Here is a 15672-nt window from a genome sequence, read left to right on the forward strand (position 1 = left end):
TGTGCAGACAGATGCCACCTTTGTAAGATGAGCATGTTTGCTTAACGTATGTAAAACACACCCACATGTTAAACACCAATAGCTTGCTTTGGGAATCATGGATGCCTTTTCCCAGGCGGAAGGAAGACTTGGGAGAATCGTTGGAAACCGGCCAGAATTATTTTAAGATGAGCACTGATTTTTTTGTAGGTGCACAATGCCGAAGCCCGGGCCAATCCAGAACACAGTATTGCATAATTGCTGCAGAGTAATAGTTACCTATGGTGACCTCAAAGCTGATTGGTTTGTCTCCAATTCTTCGATCGACCATGGTGGCTTCCAGGAAGGCTCCAAAGAGGAAAAACTCTTCCATTTTCCCAGTGCAGGTCTATAGAAACACAAGCACACTCAGGCATTACTCCAACACAGTTTAGACCCATTGAGAGCTATAGCTACTGACCGCTTGACCTGCAGCCTCCTCTAGGATGTCAGTTTGCATGTCTATTCTAATCTCTTGAAGTTTGCTTTGTTGCTAACACTGTATTTTCCTGTTGCAATACTTTCAATTACCTCTGCCTGTCCAAGGCGTAATTCACTTAATAGCTTTGTTCCAACCACTAGCCTGGCAACAGTTACTGCACTTTATCGGAAGTGCAACCGCCTAGTTTAGTTCAATACACATTCAAAGTCTTTTATTTGCAAAAAGGCAACTGTCTATGTATGTTTTAGATTTAAATTATTGCAAAAGCAGTAAAGCAAATGTCTGTTAAATACCTTAAAATCAGCAAAAGTTCATTCTCTAATTATCTGAAACCAGGTATACCCTAAAAGGTCCTTAGAAATCATGCCACAAGCTCTTCTTTGTAATGTAGTGTTAGATTAAAAAGACAGCAGTGTAGTAGACCATGGGCTTTGATGTTTTGAGCCTTTGCATTACTATGATCTTGTGATGCTGTTAGGAATTACATTTTTATTTCAGGTCTGTTTGTGCTGAACAGGCAGAGGGAAATAACTCCTTCAAGATTCCCATTGCATAATTGTCCATTATTACATGTAGTTTTCGGTAACCTTTTATATAAAGCTAAAGGCACACAGGGTTTAGAATTCAAAGATGTACATAAAGCCGGCCTAGGCTTTTCCACTGTAGATATTTGGGCCTCATTACGACCCTGGCGGTCCCGCAATGAAGGCCGCCGGTACGGGACCGGCACCCATCATTATGGGAGCGCCTATTACGAGGTTCCTTTGCGGGACCCGGAACAGATGTCTGGTAAAACCAGACGTCCTTTCCGGGTCCCGCGAGGGGAACAGGGAGTTAATAACGGGACGTTATTTATGTGGATGGGTTCCTTCAAGGAGGAATTACCGGGTCCTCCAATGTTGGAATTACCCAGTTATTCCTCATTGAAGGAACTCGGTTTTGGAGCCCGGTATGGAGGCATCCATGGCGCTAATAGCACCCTGGCTACATCCATACTCGTAATGAGGCCCTTTATAATCACAGAAAAAAATGAAAAAATAATTCAACCATTTGCAATTAAATAGATCAGCCAATTAGATTAAGAAGAGCTTCTGAAATGGTGCTGACTGGGCACTAAACCCTGGAATATGCCTAGCACCTAAAGACAAGTATTGCCAATTGGCTCAAAGAAATGTTGCAGTAGGATTCTTTTTCAAGACAGACAACTACAAAAATGTAAACGGTAAAGAGCACCTCCATTTCAAACCAATCAGGCCCTATAAAGTTTGTAAACCAGGTCCATTATGTGTACATTTTACAAACCTGCATATTAAAATGACCCAATGCTAAGAAACTTGTACTTTGGCGGTACTGAAACGTGCCGGTACACGGTAATACTGGCACATTGACTCTGCAGCGGCAAAGTTGTAATGACCCGCAATGACTTGTTCCTTTTTTCAGTTGCATCCAATCGCCTTCATGGCCACAGTGGCATTCACAATGTGTAGATATTTGACATATGACAACGGAAGACATCTCTGCACCGCAGATCTGTGAACCTCAATGGACCAAGGTGTCTTTGCCCTTTTGGAAGAGGAGACCTCACATTGGCAATTTTCAATTAATTTGGGCAAAGACGTCATACAAAGGAATCACTGTCAAGGTTTTATAAATACATAGGGCCTCATTACGAGCATGGCGGTCTGGGAACTACGGTACCGGTAAGCATGCCGGTACCGTAATTCCCGGCCTGCCTGACAGCCCGCCAAGTTTCTCCTGGCGGGTGTAACAGCACCCGTGAGCCCAGCACGTCGGATGTACCGGCACAACTCTGAATGTGCCGGTGCATCTGACGTCCCCATTCCCATTCAGCCCTATGGGGCAGAATGGGGATGGGGAGTCCCATGTTACCAGCACACGCAAATGGGCAATTACCGGGTCCACCGAGCTCGGCATGACCCGGTTCTTGCCCATTCGCGGGTGCTGGAAAAAATGCAACTCCTCGGGCAGTAACGGCATGGCTACCGCCAGAGTTTTAATGAGGCCCAAAATCTTTATTGGTACTAACAGCATGGACAAAGAACACTACAGAAGTCTTTCCTTAGAAGAGGTTGGGCAGTGGGGCTGAGAGGGAAGTGTGGGGGCCCGGAGAACAGAAAATAAAGGGGGAAGAAGGAGGATTAAAAGGGGGAGCGCAGGGGGAAGTAGAGGAGAGGCAGGGTAAGGCTGCATACATTCATCATATGCTGTAATATAAAGGGTAAAGGCAGTGGCTTTCCATGTAAAACTGGTGGCAGTGATTGTAATACACCTTGTGCTAGTCTCCCTTTCTGAATAACATTTTAGAAGAAACCTGTTGCCATTGGTTTCAAGTATCAAAAAACAGCAGTCTACACCTTTACCATTGTTATCTGAAGTAATTAAAAATGACAATGTTAATCTTAGCAGCGGATACGCTTCACAGCATTTGACAGCATTGGGCGACCGGTTCCACAGCTAACATAGCCCTTCAGTATCTTATCAAGAGCAGGAAAAGTCACATGTGCAGTAATTTGGTTTGGACGCCAGTTGCACCTGATTCACAAATAGTGAAAATGCCCATTTGCGACCTGAAGCAAATAAAAAAGTGCACCTGCTTCTGAATGGCAAGGTGGATGTGCACTGGCAGTGCAAATGAATGGGCGGGGTGGATGTGCACTGCCAGTGCTACTGAATGGGCAGGGTGGATGTGCACTGCCAGTGCAACTTAATGGGCAGGGTATATGTACACTGCCAGTGCAACTGAATGGGCATGGTGGATGTGCACTGCCAGTGCAACCTGAATGGGCGGGGTGGATGTGCATTGGCAGTGCCACTGAATGGACAGGGTGGATGTGCACTGGCAGTGCCACTGAATGGGCAGGGTGGATGTGCACTGCCAGTGAAACAGAATGGGCAGGGTATATGTGCACTGCCAGTGCAACTGAATGGGCAGGGTGGACATGCACTGCCAACTGAATGGACAGGGTGGATATGCACTGACAATGCAACTGAATGGGCAGGGTGGATGTGCACTGCCAGTGCAACTGAATAGACAGGGTGGATGTGCACTGCCAGTGCAACTGAATGGTCAAGGTGGATGTGCACTGCCAGTTCAATTGAATGGGCAGAGTGGTTGTGCGCTGCCAGTGCTACTGAATGGGCAGGGTTGATGGGCACTGCCAGTGCTACTGAATGGGCAGGGTGGATGTTCACTACCAGTGCTACTGAATGGTCAGGGTGCATGTAATGGGCAGGGTTTGATGTGTGCTGCCAGTGCTATTGAATGGTCAGGGTGTATGTGCACTGCCAGTGCAACTGAAAGAGCAGGGTGGATGTGCACTGCCAGTGCAACTGAATAGGCAGGGTGGATGTGCACTGGCAGTGCAACTGACTGGGCGGGGTGGATGTGCACTGCCAGTGCTACTGAATGGGCAGGGTGGATATGCACTGCCAGTGCTACTGAATGGGCAGGGTGGATGTGCACTGCCAGTGCTACTAAATGTTCAGGGTGGGTGTAATGGGCAGGGTTGCATGTGCGATGCCAGTGCTACTGAATGGCCAGGGTGGAAGTACACTGCCAGTGCAACTTAATAGGCAGGGTATATGTACACTGGCAGTGCAACTGAATGGGCAGGGTGAATGTACACTGGCAGTGCAACTGAATGGGTGGGGTGGATGTGCAATGTCAGTGCAACTGAATGGGTGGGGTGGATGTGCAATGTCAGTGCCACTGAATGGGCAGGGTGGATGTGCAATGCCAGTGCAACTGAATGGGAAGGGTGGGTGTCCAATGCCAGTGCAACTGAATGGGCAGGGTGGATGTGCACTGCCAGTGCAACTGAATGAGCAGGGTGGGGGTGCACTGGCAATTGAACAGACAGGGTGGATATGCACTGACAATGCAACTGAATGGGCAGGGTGGATGTACACTGACAGTGCAACTGAATGAGCCGGGTGGATGTGCACTGGCAGTGCAACTGATTGGGCAGGGTGAATGTACACTGGCAGTGCAACTGAATGGGTGGGGTGGATGTGCAATGTCAGTGCAACTGAATGGCCAGGGTGGATGTGCACTGCCAGTGCAACTGAATGGGCAAGGTGGATGTGCACTGGCAGTTCAACTGAGTGGGTGGGGTGGATATGCAATGCCAGTGCAACTGAATGGGAAGGGTGGGTGTGCAATGCCAGTGCAACTGAATGGGCAGGGTGGATGTGCACTGCCAGTGCAACTGAATGAGCAGGGTGGGGGTGCACTGCCAGTGCAACTGAATGGGCAGGGTTGGTGTGCACTGCCAGCGCAACTGAATGGGCGGATTGGATGTGCACTGCCAGTGCAACTGAATGGACAGGGTGGATGTGCCTGCCAGTGCAACTGAATGGTCAGGGTGGATGTGCACTGCCAGTTCAACTGAATGGGCAGAGTGGTTGTGCGCTGCCAGTGCTACTGAATGGGCAGGCTTGATGTGCACTGCCAGTGCTACTGAATGGGCAGGGTGGATGTGCACTACCAGTGCTACTGAATGGTCAGGGGGCATGTAATGGGCAGGGTTTGATGTGTGCTGCCAGTGCTATTGAATGGTCAGGGTGGATGTGCACTGCCAGTGCAACTGAATGGGCAGGGTGTATTACACTGCCAGTGCAACTGAAAGAGCAGGGTGGATGTGCACTGCCAGTGCAACTGAATAGGCAGGGTGGATGTGCACTGGCAGTGCAACTGAATGGGCGGGGTGGATGTGCACTGCCAGTGCTACTGAATGGGCAGGGTGGATGTGCACTGCCAGTGCAACTGAATGGGCAGGGTGGAAGTGCACTGGCAGTGCAACTGAATGGGCAGGGTGGATGTGCACTGCCAGTGCAACTGAATGGGAAGGGTGGGTGTGCACTGCCAGTGCAACTGAATGGGCAGGGTGAGTGTGCACTGCCAGTGCAAATGAATGAACAGGGTGGGTGTGCACTGCCAGTGCATTTGAATGGGCAAGGTGGATGTGCACTGGCAGTGCAACTGAATGGGTGGGGTGGAAGTGCAATGTCAGTGCAACTGAATGGGCAGGGTGGATGTGCACTGCCAGTGCAACTGAATGGGAAGGGTGGGTGTGCACTGCCAGTGCAACTGAATGGGCAGGGTGGGTGTGCACTGCCAGTGCAAATGAATGAGCAGGGTGGGTGTGCAGTGCAACTGAATGGGCAGGGTGGGTGTGCACTGCCAGGGCAACTGAATGGAGAGGGTGGATGTGCACTGCCAGTGCAACTGAATGGGCAGGGCGGATCTGCACTGCCAGTGCAACTGAATGGGCAGGGTGGCTGTGCACTGCCCGTGCTACTGAATGGTCAGGGTGGATGTAATGGGCAGGGTTGGATGTGCGTTGCCAGTGCTACTGAATGGTCAGGGTGGATGTGCACTGCCAGTGCAACTGAAGGGGCAGGGTGGATGTGCACTGCCAGTGCAACTGAATGGGCGGTGTCTATGCACACTGCCAGTGCAACTGAATGGGCAGGGTGGATATGCAGTGCCAGTGCAACTGAATGGGCCAGGTATATGTGTACTGCCAGTGCAACTGAATGGGCAGGGTGGATGTGCACTGCCAACTGAATGGGCAGGGTGAATATGCACTGCCAATGCAACTGAATGGGTGGGGTGCATGTACACTGGCAGTGCAACTGAATGAGCAGGGTGGATTTGCACTGCCAGTGCAACTGAATGTGTGGGGTGGATATGCAATGTCAGTGCAACTGAATGGGCGGGGTGGATGTGCACTGCCAGTGCAACTGAATGGGCAGGGTGGATGTACACTGACAGTGCAACTGAATTGTCAGGGTGGATGTGCACTGCCATTGCAACTGAATGGGCAGGGTGGATGTGCACTGCCAGTGCAACTGAATGAGCAGGGTGGGTGTGCATTGCCAGTGCAACTGAATGGGCGGGGTGGATGTGCACTGCCAGCGCAACTGAATGGACAGGGTGGATGTGCGCTGCCAGTGCAATTGAATGGGCAGGGTGGCTGTGCATGGCCAGTGCTACTGAATGGGCAGGGTGGATGTGCACTGCCAGTGCTAATGAATGGTCAGGGTGGATGTAATGGGCAGGGTTGCATGTGCGATGCCAGTGCTACTGAATGGCCAGGGTGGATGTGCACTGCCAGTGCAACTTAATGGGCAGCGTATATGTACACTGCCAGTGCAACTGAATGGGCATGGTGGATGTGCACTGCCAACTGAATGGGCAGGGTGGATATACACTACCAATGCAACTGAATGGGCGGGGTGGATGTACACTGCCAGTGCAACTGAATGGTCAGGGTGCATGTAATGGGCAGGGTTTGATGTGTGCTGCCAGTGCTATTGAATGGTCAGGGTGGATGTGCACTGCCAGTGCAACTGAATGGCCAGGGTGTATGTGCACTGCCAGTGCAACTGAAAGAGCAGGGTGGATGTGCACTGCCAGTGCAACTGAATAGGCAGGGTATATGTGCACTGTCAGTGCAACTGAATGGGCAGGGTGGACATGCACTGCCAACTAAACGGACAGGGTGGATATGCACTGACAATGCAACTGAATGGGCAGGGTGGATGTACATTGACAGTGCAACTGAATGAGCCGGGTGGATATGCACTGGCAATGCAACTGAATGACAGGATGAATGTGCACTGGCAGTGAAACTGAATGGGTGGGGCGGATGTGCAATGTCAGTGCAACTGAATGGGCAGGGTGGATGTGCACTGCCAGTGCAACTGAATGAGCAAGGTGGGTGTGCACCGCCAGTGCAACTGAATGGGCAGGGTGGATGTGCACTGGCAGTGCAATTGAATGAGCAGGGTGGGTGTGCACCGTCAGTGCAACTGAATGGGCAGGGTGGAAGCGCACTGCCAGTGCTAATGAATGGTCACGGTGGATTTAATGGGCAGGGTTGGATGTGTGATGCCAGTGCTACTGAATGGGCAGGGTGGATGTGCACTGCCGGTGCAACTGAATGGGCAGGGTGGATGTGCACTGCCGGTGCAACTGAATGGGCCAGGTATATGTGTACTGACAGTGCAACTGAATGGGCAGGGTGGATGTGCACTGCCAACTGAATGGGCCGGGTGGATATGCACTGCCAATGCAACTGAATGGGCGGGGTGGATGTACACTGGCAGTGCAACTGAATGAGCTGGGTGGATGTGCACTGCCAGTGCTACTGAATGGGCAGGGTGGATATGTACTGCCAGTGCTACTAAATGTTCAGGGTGGATGTAATGGGCAGGGTTGCATGTGCGATGCCAGTGCTACTGAATGGCCAGGGTGGATGTGCACTGCCAGTGCAACTTAATGGGCAGGGTATATGTACACTGCCAGTGCAACCGAATGGGCATGGTGGATGTGCATTGCCAGTGCAACCTGAATGGGCGGGGTGGATGTGCACTGGCAGTGCCACTGAATGGGCAGGGTGGAAGTGCACTGGCAGTGCCACTGAATTGGCCGGGTGGATGTGCACTGGCAGTGCAACTGAATGGGCAGGGTGAATGTACACTGGCAGTGCAACTGAATGGGTGGGGTGGATGTGCAATGTCAGTGCAACTGAATGGGTGGGGTGGATGTGCAATGTCAGTGCAACTGAATGGGCAGGGTGGATGTGCAATGCCAGTGCAACTGAATGGGAAGGGTGGGTGTGCAATGCCAGTGCAACTGAATGGGCAGGGTGGATGTGCACTGCCAGTGCAACTGAATGAGCAGGGTGGGGGTGCACTGCCAGTGCAACTGAAAGGGCAGGGTTGGTGTGCACTGCCAGTGCAACTGAATGGGTGGGGTGGATGTGCAATGCCAGTGCAACTGAATGGGAAGGGTGGGTGTGCACTGCCAGTGCAACTTAATGGGCAGGGTATATGTACACTGCCAGTGCAACTGAATGGGCATGGTGGATGTGCACTGCCAACTGAATGGGCAGGGTGGATATACCCTGCCAATGCAACTGAATGGGCGGGGTGGATGTACACTGCCAGTGCAACTGAATGAGAAGGGTGGATATGCACTGCCAGTGCAACTGAATGTGCGGGGTGGATGTGCAATGTCAGTGCAACTGAATGGGCGGGGTGGATGTGCAGTGCCAGTGCAACTGAATGGGCCAGGTATATGTGTACTGCCAGTGCAACTGAATGGGCAGGGTGGATTTGCGCTGCCAACTGAATGGGCAGGGTGAATATGCACTGCCAATGCAACTGAATGGGTGGGGTGGATGTACACTGGCAGTGCAACTGAATGAGCAGGGTGGATGTGCACTGCCAGTGCAACTGAATGGGCAGGGTGGATGTGCACTGGCAGTGCAACTGAATGGGCAGGGTGGATATGCACTGCCAGTGCAACTGAATGACAGGATGAATTTGCACTGGCAGTGAAACTGAATGGGTGGGGCGGATGTGCAATGTCAGTGCAACTGAATGGGCAGGGTGGATGTGCACTGCCAGTGCAACTGAATGAGCAGGGTGGGTGTGCACCGCCAGTGCAACTGAATGGGCAGGGTGGATGTGCACTGCCAGTGCAACTGAATGAGCAGGGTGGGTGGGCACCGCCAGTGCAACTGAATGGGCAGGGTGGATGCGCACTGCCAGTGCTAATGAATGGTCAGGGTGGATTTAATGGACAGGGTTGGATGTGTGATGCCAGTGCTACTGAATGGTCAGGGTGGATGTGCACTGCCGGTGCAACTGAATGGGCAGGGTGGATGTGCACTGCCGGTGCAACTGAATGGGCCAGGTATATGTGTACTGACAGTGCAACTGAATGGGCAGGGTGGATGTGCACTGCCAACTGAATGGGCAGGGTGGATATGCACTGCCAATGCAACTGAATGGGCGGGTGGATGTACACTGGTAGTGCAACTGAATGAGCTGGGTGGATGTGCACTGCCAGTGCAACTGAATGGGCAGGGTGGATGTGCACTGGCAGTGCAACTGAATGGGCGGGGTGGATATGCACTGCCAGTGCTACTGAATGGGCAGGGTGGATGTGCACTGCCAGTGCTACTAAATGTTCAGGGTGGATGTAATGGGCAGGGTTGCATGTGCGATGCCAGTGCTACTGAATGGCCAGGGAGGATGTGCACTGCCAGTGCAACTTAATGGGCAGGGTCTATGTACACTGCCAGTGCAACTGAATGGGCATGGTGGATGTGCACTGCCAGTGCAACCTGAATGGGCGGGGTGGATGTGCACTGGCAGTGCCATTGAATGGGCAGGGTGGATGTGCACTGGCAGTGCCACTGAATGGGCAGGGTTGATGTGCACTGCCAGTGAAACTGAATGGGCAGGGTATATGTGCACTGCCAGTGAAACTGAATGGGCAGGGTGGACGTGCACTGCCAACTGAACGGACAGGGTGGATGTGCACTGCCAGTGCAACTGAATGGGCAGGGTGGATGTACACTGCCAGTGCAACTGAATGAGCCGGGTGGATGTGCACTGGCAGTGCAACTGAATGGGTGGGGTGGATGTGCAATGTCAGTGCAACTGAATGGGCAGGGTGGATGTGCACTGCCAGTGCAACTAAATGGGCAGGGTGGATGTGCACTGCCATTGCAACGGAATGAGCAGGGTGGGTCTGCACTGCCAGTGCAACTGAATGGGCAAGGTGGATGTGCACTGGCAGTTCAACTGAGTGGGTGGGGTGGATGTGCAATGTCAGTGCAACTGAATGGGCAGGGTGGATGTGCAATGCCAGTGCAACTGAATGGGAAGGGTGGGTGTGCAATGCCAGTGCAACTGAATGGGCAGGGTGGATGTGCACTGCCAGTGCAAGTGAATGAGCAGGGTGGGGGTGCATTGCCAGTGCAACTGAATGGGAAGGGTTGGTGTGCACTGCCAGTGCAACTGAATGGGCGGAGTGGATGTGCACTGCCAGTGCAACTGAATGGACAGGGTGGATGTGCACTGCCAGTGCAACTGAATGGTCAGGGTGGATGTGCACTGCCAGTTCAACTGAATGGGCAGAGTGGTTGTGCGCTGCCAGTGCTACTGAATGGGCAGGGTTGATGTGCACTGCCAGTGCAACTGAATGAGCAGGGTGGGTGTGCACCGCCAGTGCAACTGAATGTGCAGGGTTGATGTGCACTGCCAGTGCAACTGAATGAGCAGGGTGGGTGTGCACCGCCAGTGCAACTGAATGGGCAGGGCGGATGCGCACTGCCAGTGCTAATGAATGGTCAGGGTGGATTTAATGGGCAGGGTTGGATGTGTGATGCCAGTGCTACTGAATGGTCAGGGTGGATGTGCACTGCCAGTGCAACTGAATGGGCCAGGTATATGTGTACTGACAGTGCAACTGAATGGGCAGGGTGGATGTGCATTGCCAACTGAATGGGCAAGGTGGATATGCACTGCCAATGCAACTGAATGGGCGGGGTGGATGTACACTGGCAGTGCAACTGAATGAGCTTGGTGGATGTGCACTGCCAGTGCAACTGAATGGACAGGGTGGATGTGCACTGGCAGTGCAAATGAATGGGCGGGGTGGATGTGCACTGCCAGTGATACTGAATGGGCAGGGTGGATGTGCACTGCCAGTGCAACTTAATGGGCAGGGTATATGTACACTGCCAGTGCAACTGAATGGGCATGGTGGATGTGCACTGCCAGTGCAACCTGAATGGGCGGGGTGGATGTGCATTGGCAGTGCCACTGAATGGGCAGGGTGGATGTGCACTGGCAGTGCCACTGAATGGGCAGGGTGGATGTGCATTGCCAGTGAAACAGAATGGGCAGGGTATATGTGCACTGCCAGTGCAACTGAATGGGCAGGGTGGACATGCACTGCCAACTGAACGGACAGGGTGGATATGCACTGACAATGCAACTGAATGGGCAGGGTGGATGTGCACTGCCAGTGCAACTGAATAGACAGGGTGGATGTGCACTGCCAGTGCAACTGAATGGTCAAGGTGGATGTGCACTGCCAGTTCAATTGAATGGGCAGAGTGGTTATGCGCTGCCAGTGCTACTGAATGGGCAGGGTTGATGTGCACTGCCAGTGCTACTGAATGGGCAGGGTGGATGTTCACTACCAGTGCTACTGAATGGTCAGGGTGCATGTAATGGGCAGGGTTTGATGTGTGCTGCCAGTGTTATTGAATGGTCAGGGTGTATGTGCACTGCCAGTGCAACTGAAAGAGCAGGGTGGATGTGCACTGCCAGTGCAACTGAATAGGCAGGGTGGATGTGCACTGGCAGTGCAACTGACTGGGCGGGGTGGATGTGCACTGCCAGTGCTACTGAATGGGCAGGGTGGATGTGCACTGCCAGTGCTACTGAATGGGCAGGGTGGATGTGCACTGCCAGTGCTACTAAATGTTCAGGGTGGATGTAATGGGCAGGGTTGCATGTGCGATGCCAGTGCTACTGAATGGCCAGGGTGGAAGTACACTGCCAGTGCAACTTAAAAGGCAGGGTATATGTACACTGGCAGTGCAACTGAATGGGCAGGGTGAATGTACACTGGCAGTGCAACTGAATGGGTGGGGTGGATGTGCAATGTCAGTGCCACTGAATGGGCAGGGTGGATGTGCACTGCCAGTGCAACTGAATGGGAAGGGTGGGTGTGCACTGCCAGTGCAACTGAATGGGCAGGGTGGGTGTGCACTGCCAGTGCAAATGAATGAGCAGGGTGGGGGTGCACTGGCAACTGAACGGACAGGGTGGATATGCACTGACAATGCAACTGAATGGGCAGGGTGGATGTACACTGACAGTGCAACTGAATGAGCCGGGTGGATGTGCACTGGCAGTGCAACTGATTGGGCAGGGTGAATGTACACTGGCAGTGCAACTGAATGGGTGGGGTGGATGTGCAATGTCAGTGCAACTGAATGGGCAGGGTGGATGTGCACTGCCAGTGCAACTGAATGGGCAAGGTGGATGTGCACTGGCAGTTCAACTGAGTGGGTGGGGTGGATATGCAATGCCAGTGCAACTGAATGGGAAGGGTGGGTGTGCAATGCCAGTGCAACTGAATGGGCAGGGTGGATGTGCACTGCCAGTGCAACTGAATGAGCAGGGTGGGGGTGCACTGCCAGTGCAACTGAATGGGCAGGGTTGGTGTGCACTGCCAGCGCAACTGAATGGGCGGATTGGATGTGCACTGCCAGTGCAACTGAATGGACAGGGTGGATGTGCCTGCCAGTGCAACTGAATGGTCAGGGTGGATGTGCACTGCCAGTTCAACTGAATGGGCAGAGTGGTTGTGCGCTGCCAGTGCTACTGAATGGGCAGGCTTGATGTGCACTGCCAGTGCTACTGAATGGGCAGGGTGGATGTGCACTACCAGTGCTACTGAATGGTCAGGGGGCATGTAATGGGCAGGGTTTGATGTGTGCTGCCAGTGCTATTGAATGGTCAGGGTGGATGTGCACTGCCAGTGCAACTGAATGGGCAGGGTGTATTACACTGCCAGTGCAACTGAATGGGCGGGGTGGATGTGCACTGCCAGTGCTACTGAATGGGCAGGGTGGATGTGCACTGCCAGTGCAACTGAATGGGCAGGGTGGAAGTGCACTGGCAGTGCAACTGAATGGGCAGGGTGGATGTGCACTGCCAGTGCAACTGAATGGGAAGGGTGGGTGTGCACTGCCAGTGCAACTGAATGGGCAGGGTGAGTGTGCACTGCCAGTGCAAATGAATGAACAGGGTGGGTGTGCACTGCCAGTGCATTTGAATGGGCAAGGTGGATGTGCACTGGCAGTGCAACTGAATGGGTGGGGTGGAAGTGCAATGTCAGTGCAACTGAATGGGCAGGGTGGATGTGCACTGCCAGTGCAACTGAATGGGAAGGGTGGGTGTGCACTGCCAGTGCAACTGAATGGGCAGGGTGGGTGTGCACTGCCAGTGCAAATGAATGAGCAGGGTGGGTGTGCAGTGCAACTGAATGGGCAGGGTGGGTGTGCACTGCCAGTGCAACTGAATGGAGAGGGTGGATGTGCACTGCCAGTGCAACTGAATGGGCAGGGCGGATCTGCACTGCCAGTGCAACTGAATGGGCAGGGTGGCTGTGCACTGCCCGTGCTACTGAATGGTCAGGGTGGATGTAATGGGCAGGGTTGGATGTGCGCTGCCAGTGCTACTGAATGGTCAGGGTGGATGTGCACTGCCAGTGCAACTGAAGGGGCAGGGTGGATGTGCACTGCCAGTGCAACTGAATGGGCAGGGTCTATGCACACTGCCAGTGCAACTGAATAGGCAGGGTGGATGTGCAGTGCCAGTGCAACTGAATGGGCCAGGTATATGTGTACTGCCAGTGCAACTGAATGGGCAGGGTGGATGTGCACTGCCAACTGAATGGGCAGGGTGAATATGCACTGCCAATGCAACTGAATGGGTGGGGTGCATGTACACTGGCAGTGCAACTGAATGAGCAGGGTGCATTTGCACTGCCAGTGCAACTGAATGTGTGGGGTGGATATGCAATGTCAGTGCAACTGAATGGGCGGGGTGGATGTGCACTGCCAGTGCAACTGAATGGGCAGGGTGGATGTACACTGACAGTGCAACTGAATTGTCAGGGTGGATGTGCACTGCCAGTGCAACTGAATGGGCAGGGTGGATGTGCACTGCCAGTGCAACTGAATGAGCAGGGTGGGTGTGCATTGCCAGTGCAACTGAATGGGCGGGGTGGATGTGCACTGCCAGCGCAACTGAATGGACAGGGTGGATGTGCACTGCCAGTGCAATTGAATGGGCAGGGTGGCTGTGCATGGCCAGTGCTACTGAATCGGCAGGGTGGATGTGCACTGCCAGTGCTAATGAATGGTCAGGGTGGATGTAATGGGCAGGGTTGCATGTGCGATGCCAGTGCTACTGAATGGCCAGGGTGGATGTGCACTGCCAGTGCAACTTAATGGGCAGGGTATATGTACACTGCCAGTGCAACTGAATGGGCATGGTGGATGTGCACTGCCAACTGAATGGGCAGGGTGGATATACACTGCCAATGCAACTGAATGGGCGGGGTGGATGTACACTGCCAGTGCAACTGAATGGTCAGGGTGCATGTAATGGGCAGGGTTTGATGTGTGCTGCCAGTGCTATTGAATGGTCAGGGTGGATGTGCACTGCCAGTGCAACTGAATGGGCAGGGTGTATGTGCACTGCCAGTGCAACTGAAAGAGCAGGGTGGATGTGCACTGCCAGTGCAACTGAATAGGCAGGGTATATGTGCACTGCCAGTGCAACTGAATGGGCAGGGTGGACATGCACTGCCAACTAAACGGACAGGGTGGATATGCACTGACAATGCAACTGAATGGGCAGGGTGGATGTACATTGACAGTGCAACTGAATGAGCTGGGTGGATATGCACTGGCAATGCAACTGAATGACAGGATGAATGTGCACTGGCAGTGAAACTGAATGGGTGGGGCGGATGTGCAATGTCAGTGCAACTGAATGGGCAGGGTGGATGTGCACTGCCAGTGCAACTGAATGAGCAAGGTGGGTGTGCACCGCCAGTGCAACTGAATGGGCAGGGTGGATGTGCACTGGCAGTGCAACTGAATGAGCAGGGTGGGTGTGCACCGCCAGTGCAACTGAATGGGCAGGGTGGATGCGCACTGCCAGTGCTAATGAATGGTCACGGTGGATTTAATGGGCAGGGTTGGATGTGTGATGCCAGTGCTACTGAATGGGCAGGGTGGATGTGCACTGCCGGTGCAACTGAATGGACAGGGTGGATGTGCACTGCCAGTGCAATTGAATGGGCAGGGTGGCTGTGCATGGCCAGTGCTACTGAATCGGCAGGGTGGATGTGCACTGCCAGTGCTAATGAATGGTCAGGGTGGATGTAATGGGCAGGGTTGCATGTGCGATGCCAGTGCTACTGAATGGCCAGGGTGGATGTGCACTGCCAGTGCAACTTAATGGGCAGAGTATATGTACACTGCCAGTGCAACTGAATGGGCATGGTGGATGTGCACTGCCAACTGAATGGGCAGGGTGGATATACACTGCCAATGCAACTGAATGGGCGGGGTGGATGTACACTGCCAGTGCAACTGAATGGTCAGGGTGCATGTAATGGGCAGGGTTTGATGTGTGCTGCCAGTGCTATTGAATGGTCAGGGTGGATGTGCACTGCCAGTGCAACTGAATGGGCAGGGTGTATGTGCACTGCCAGTGCAACTGAAAGAGCAGGGTGGATGTGCACTGCCAGTGCAACTGAATAGGCAGGGTATATGTGCACTGCCAGTGCAACTGAA

At 53.2% G+C, this 15672-nt stretch overlaps 1 protein-coding gene across 8 annotated transcripts in view; it reads right to left on the reverse strand.

Moving 5' to 3' along the window:
• Positions 1-15672, reverse strand: part of OTOF (otoferlin) — a 1702209-nt gene that overhangs the window by 382162 nt on the left and 1304375 nt on the right. For all 8 annotated transcript variants that reach the window (XM_069605607.1, XM_069605606.1, XM_069605604.1 and 5 more), the window contains one exon: positions 259-367. In XM_069605607.1, coding sequence (XP_069461708.1) covers positions 259-367 — 109 coding nt within the window. The remainder of the gene's footprint in view (positions 1-258; positions 368-15672) is intronic.

The sequence above is a fragment of the Ambystoma mexicanum genome, chromosome 4p (genome assembly GCF_040938575.1).
Source record: "Ambystoma mexicanum isolate Mex_15411 chromosome 4p, UKY_AmexF1_1, whole genome shotgun sequence".
Taxonomy (NCBI): Eukaryota; Metazoa; Chordata; class Amphibia; order Caudata; family Ambystomatidae; genus Ambystoma; species Ambystoma mexicanum.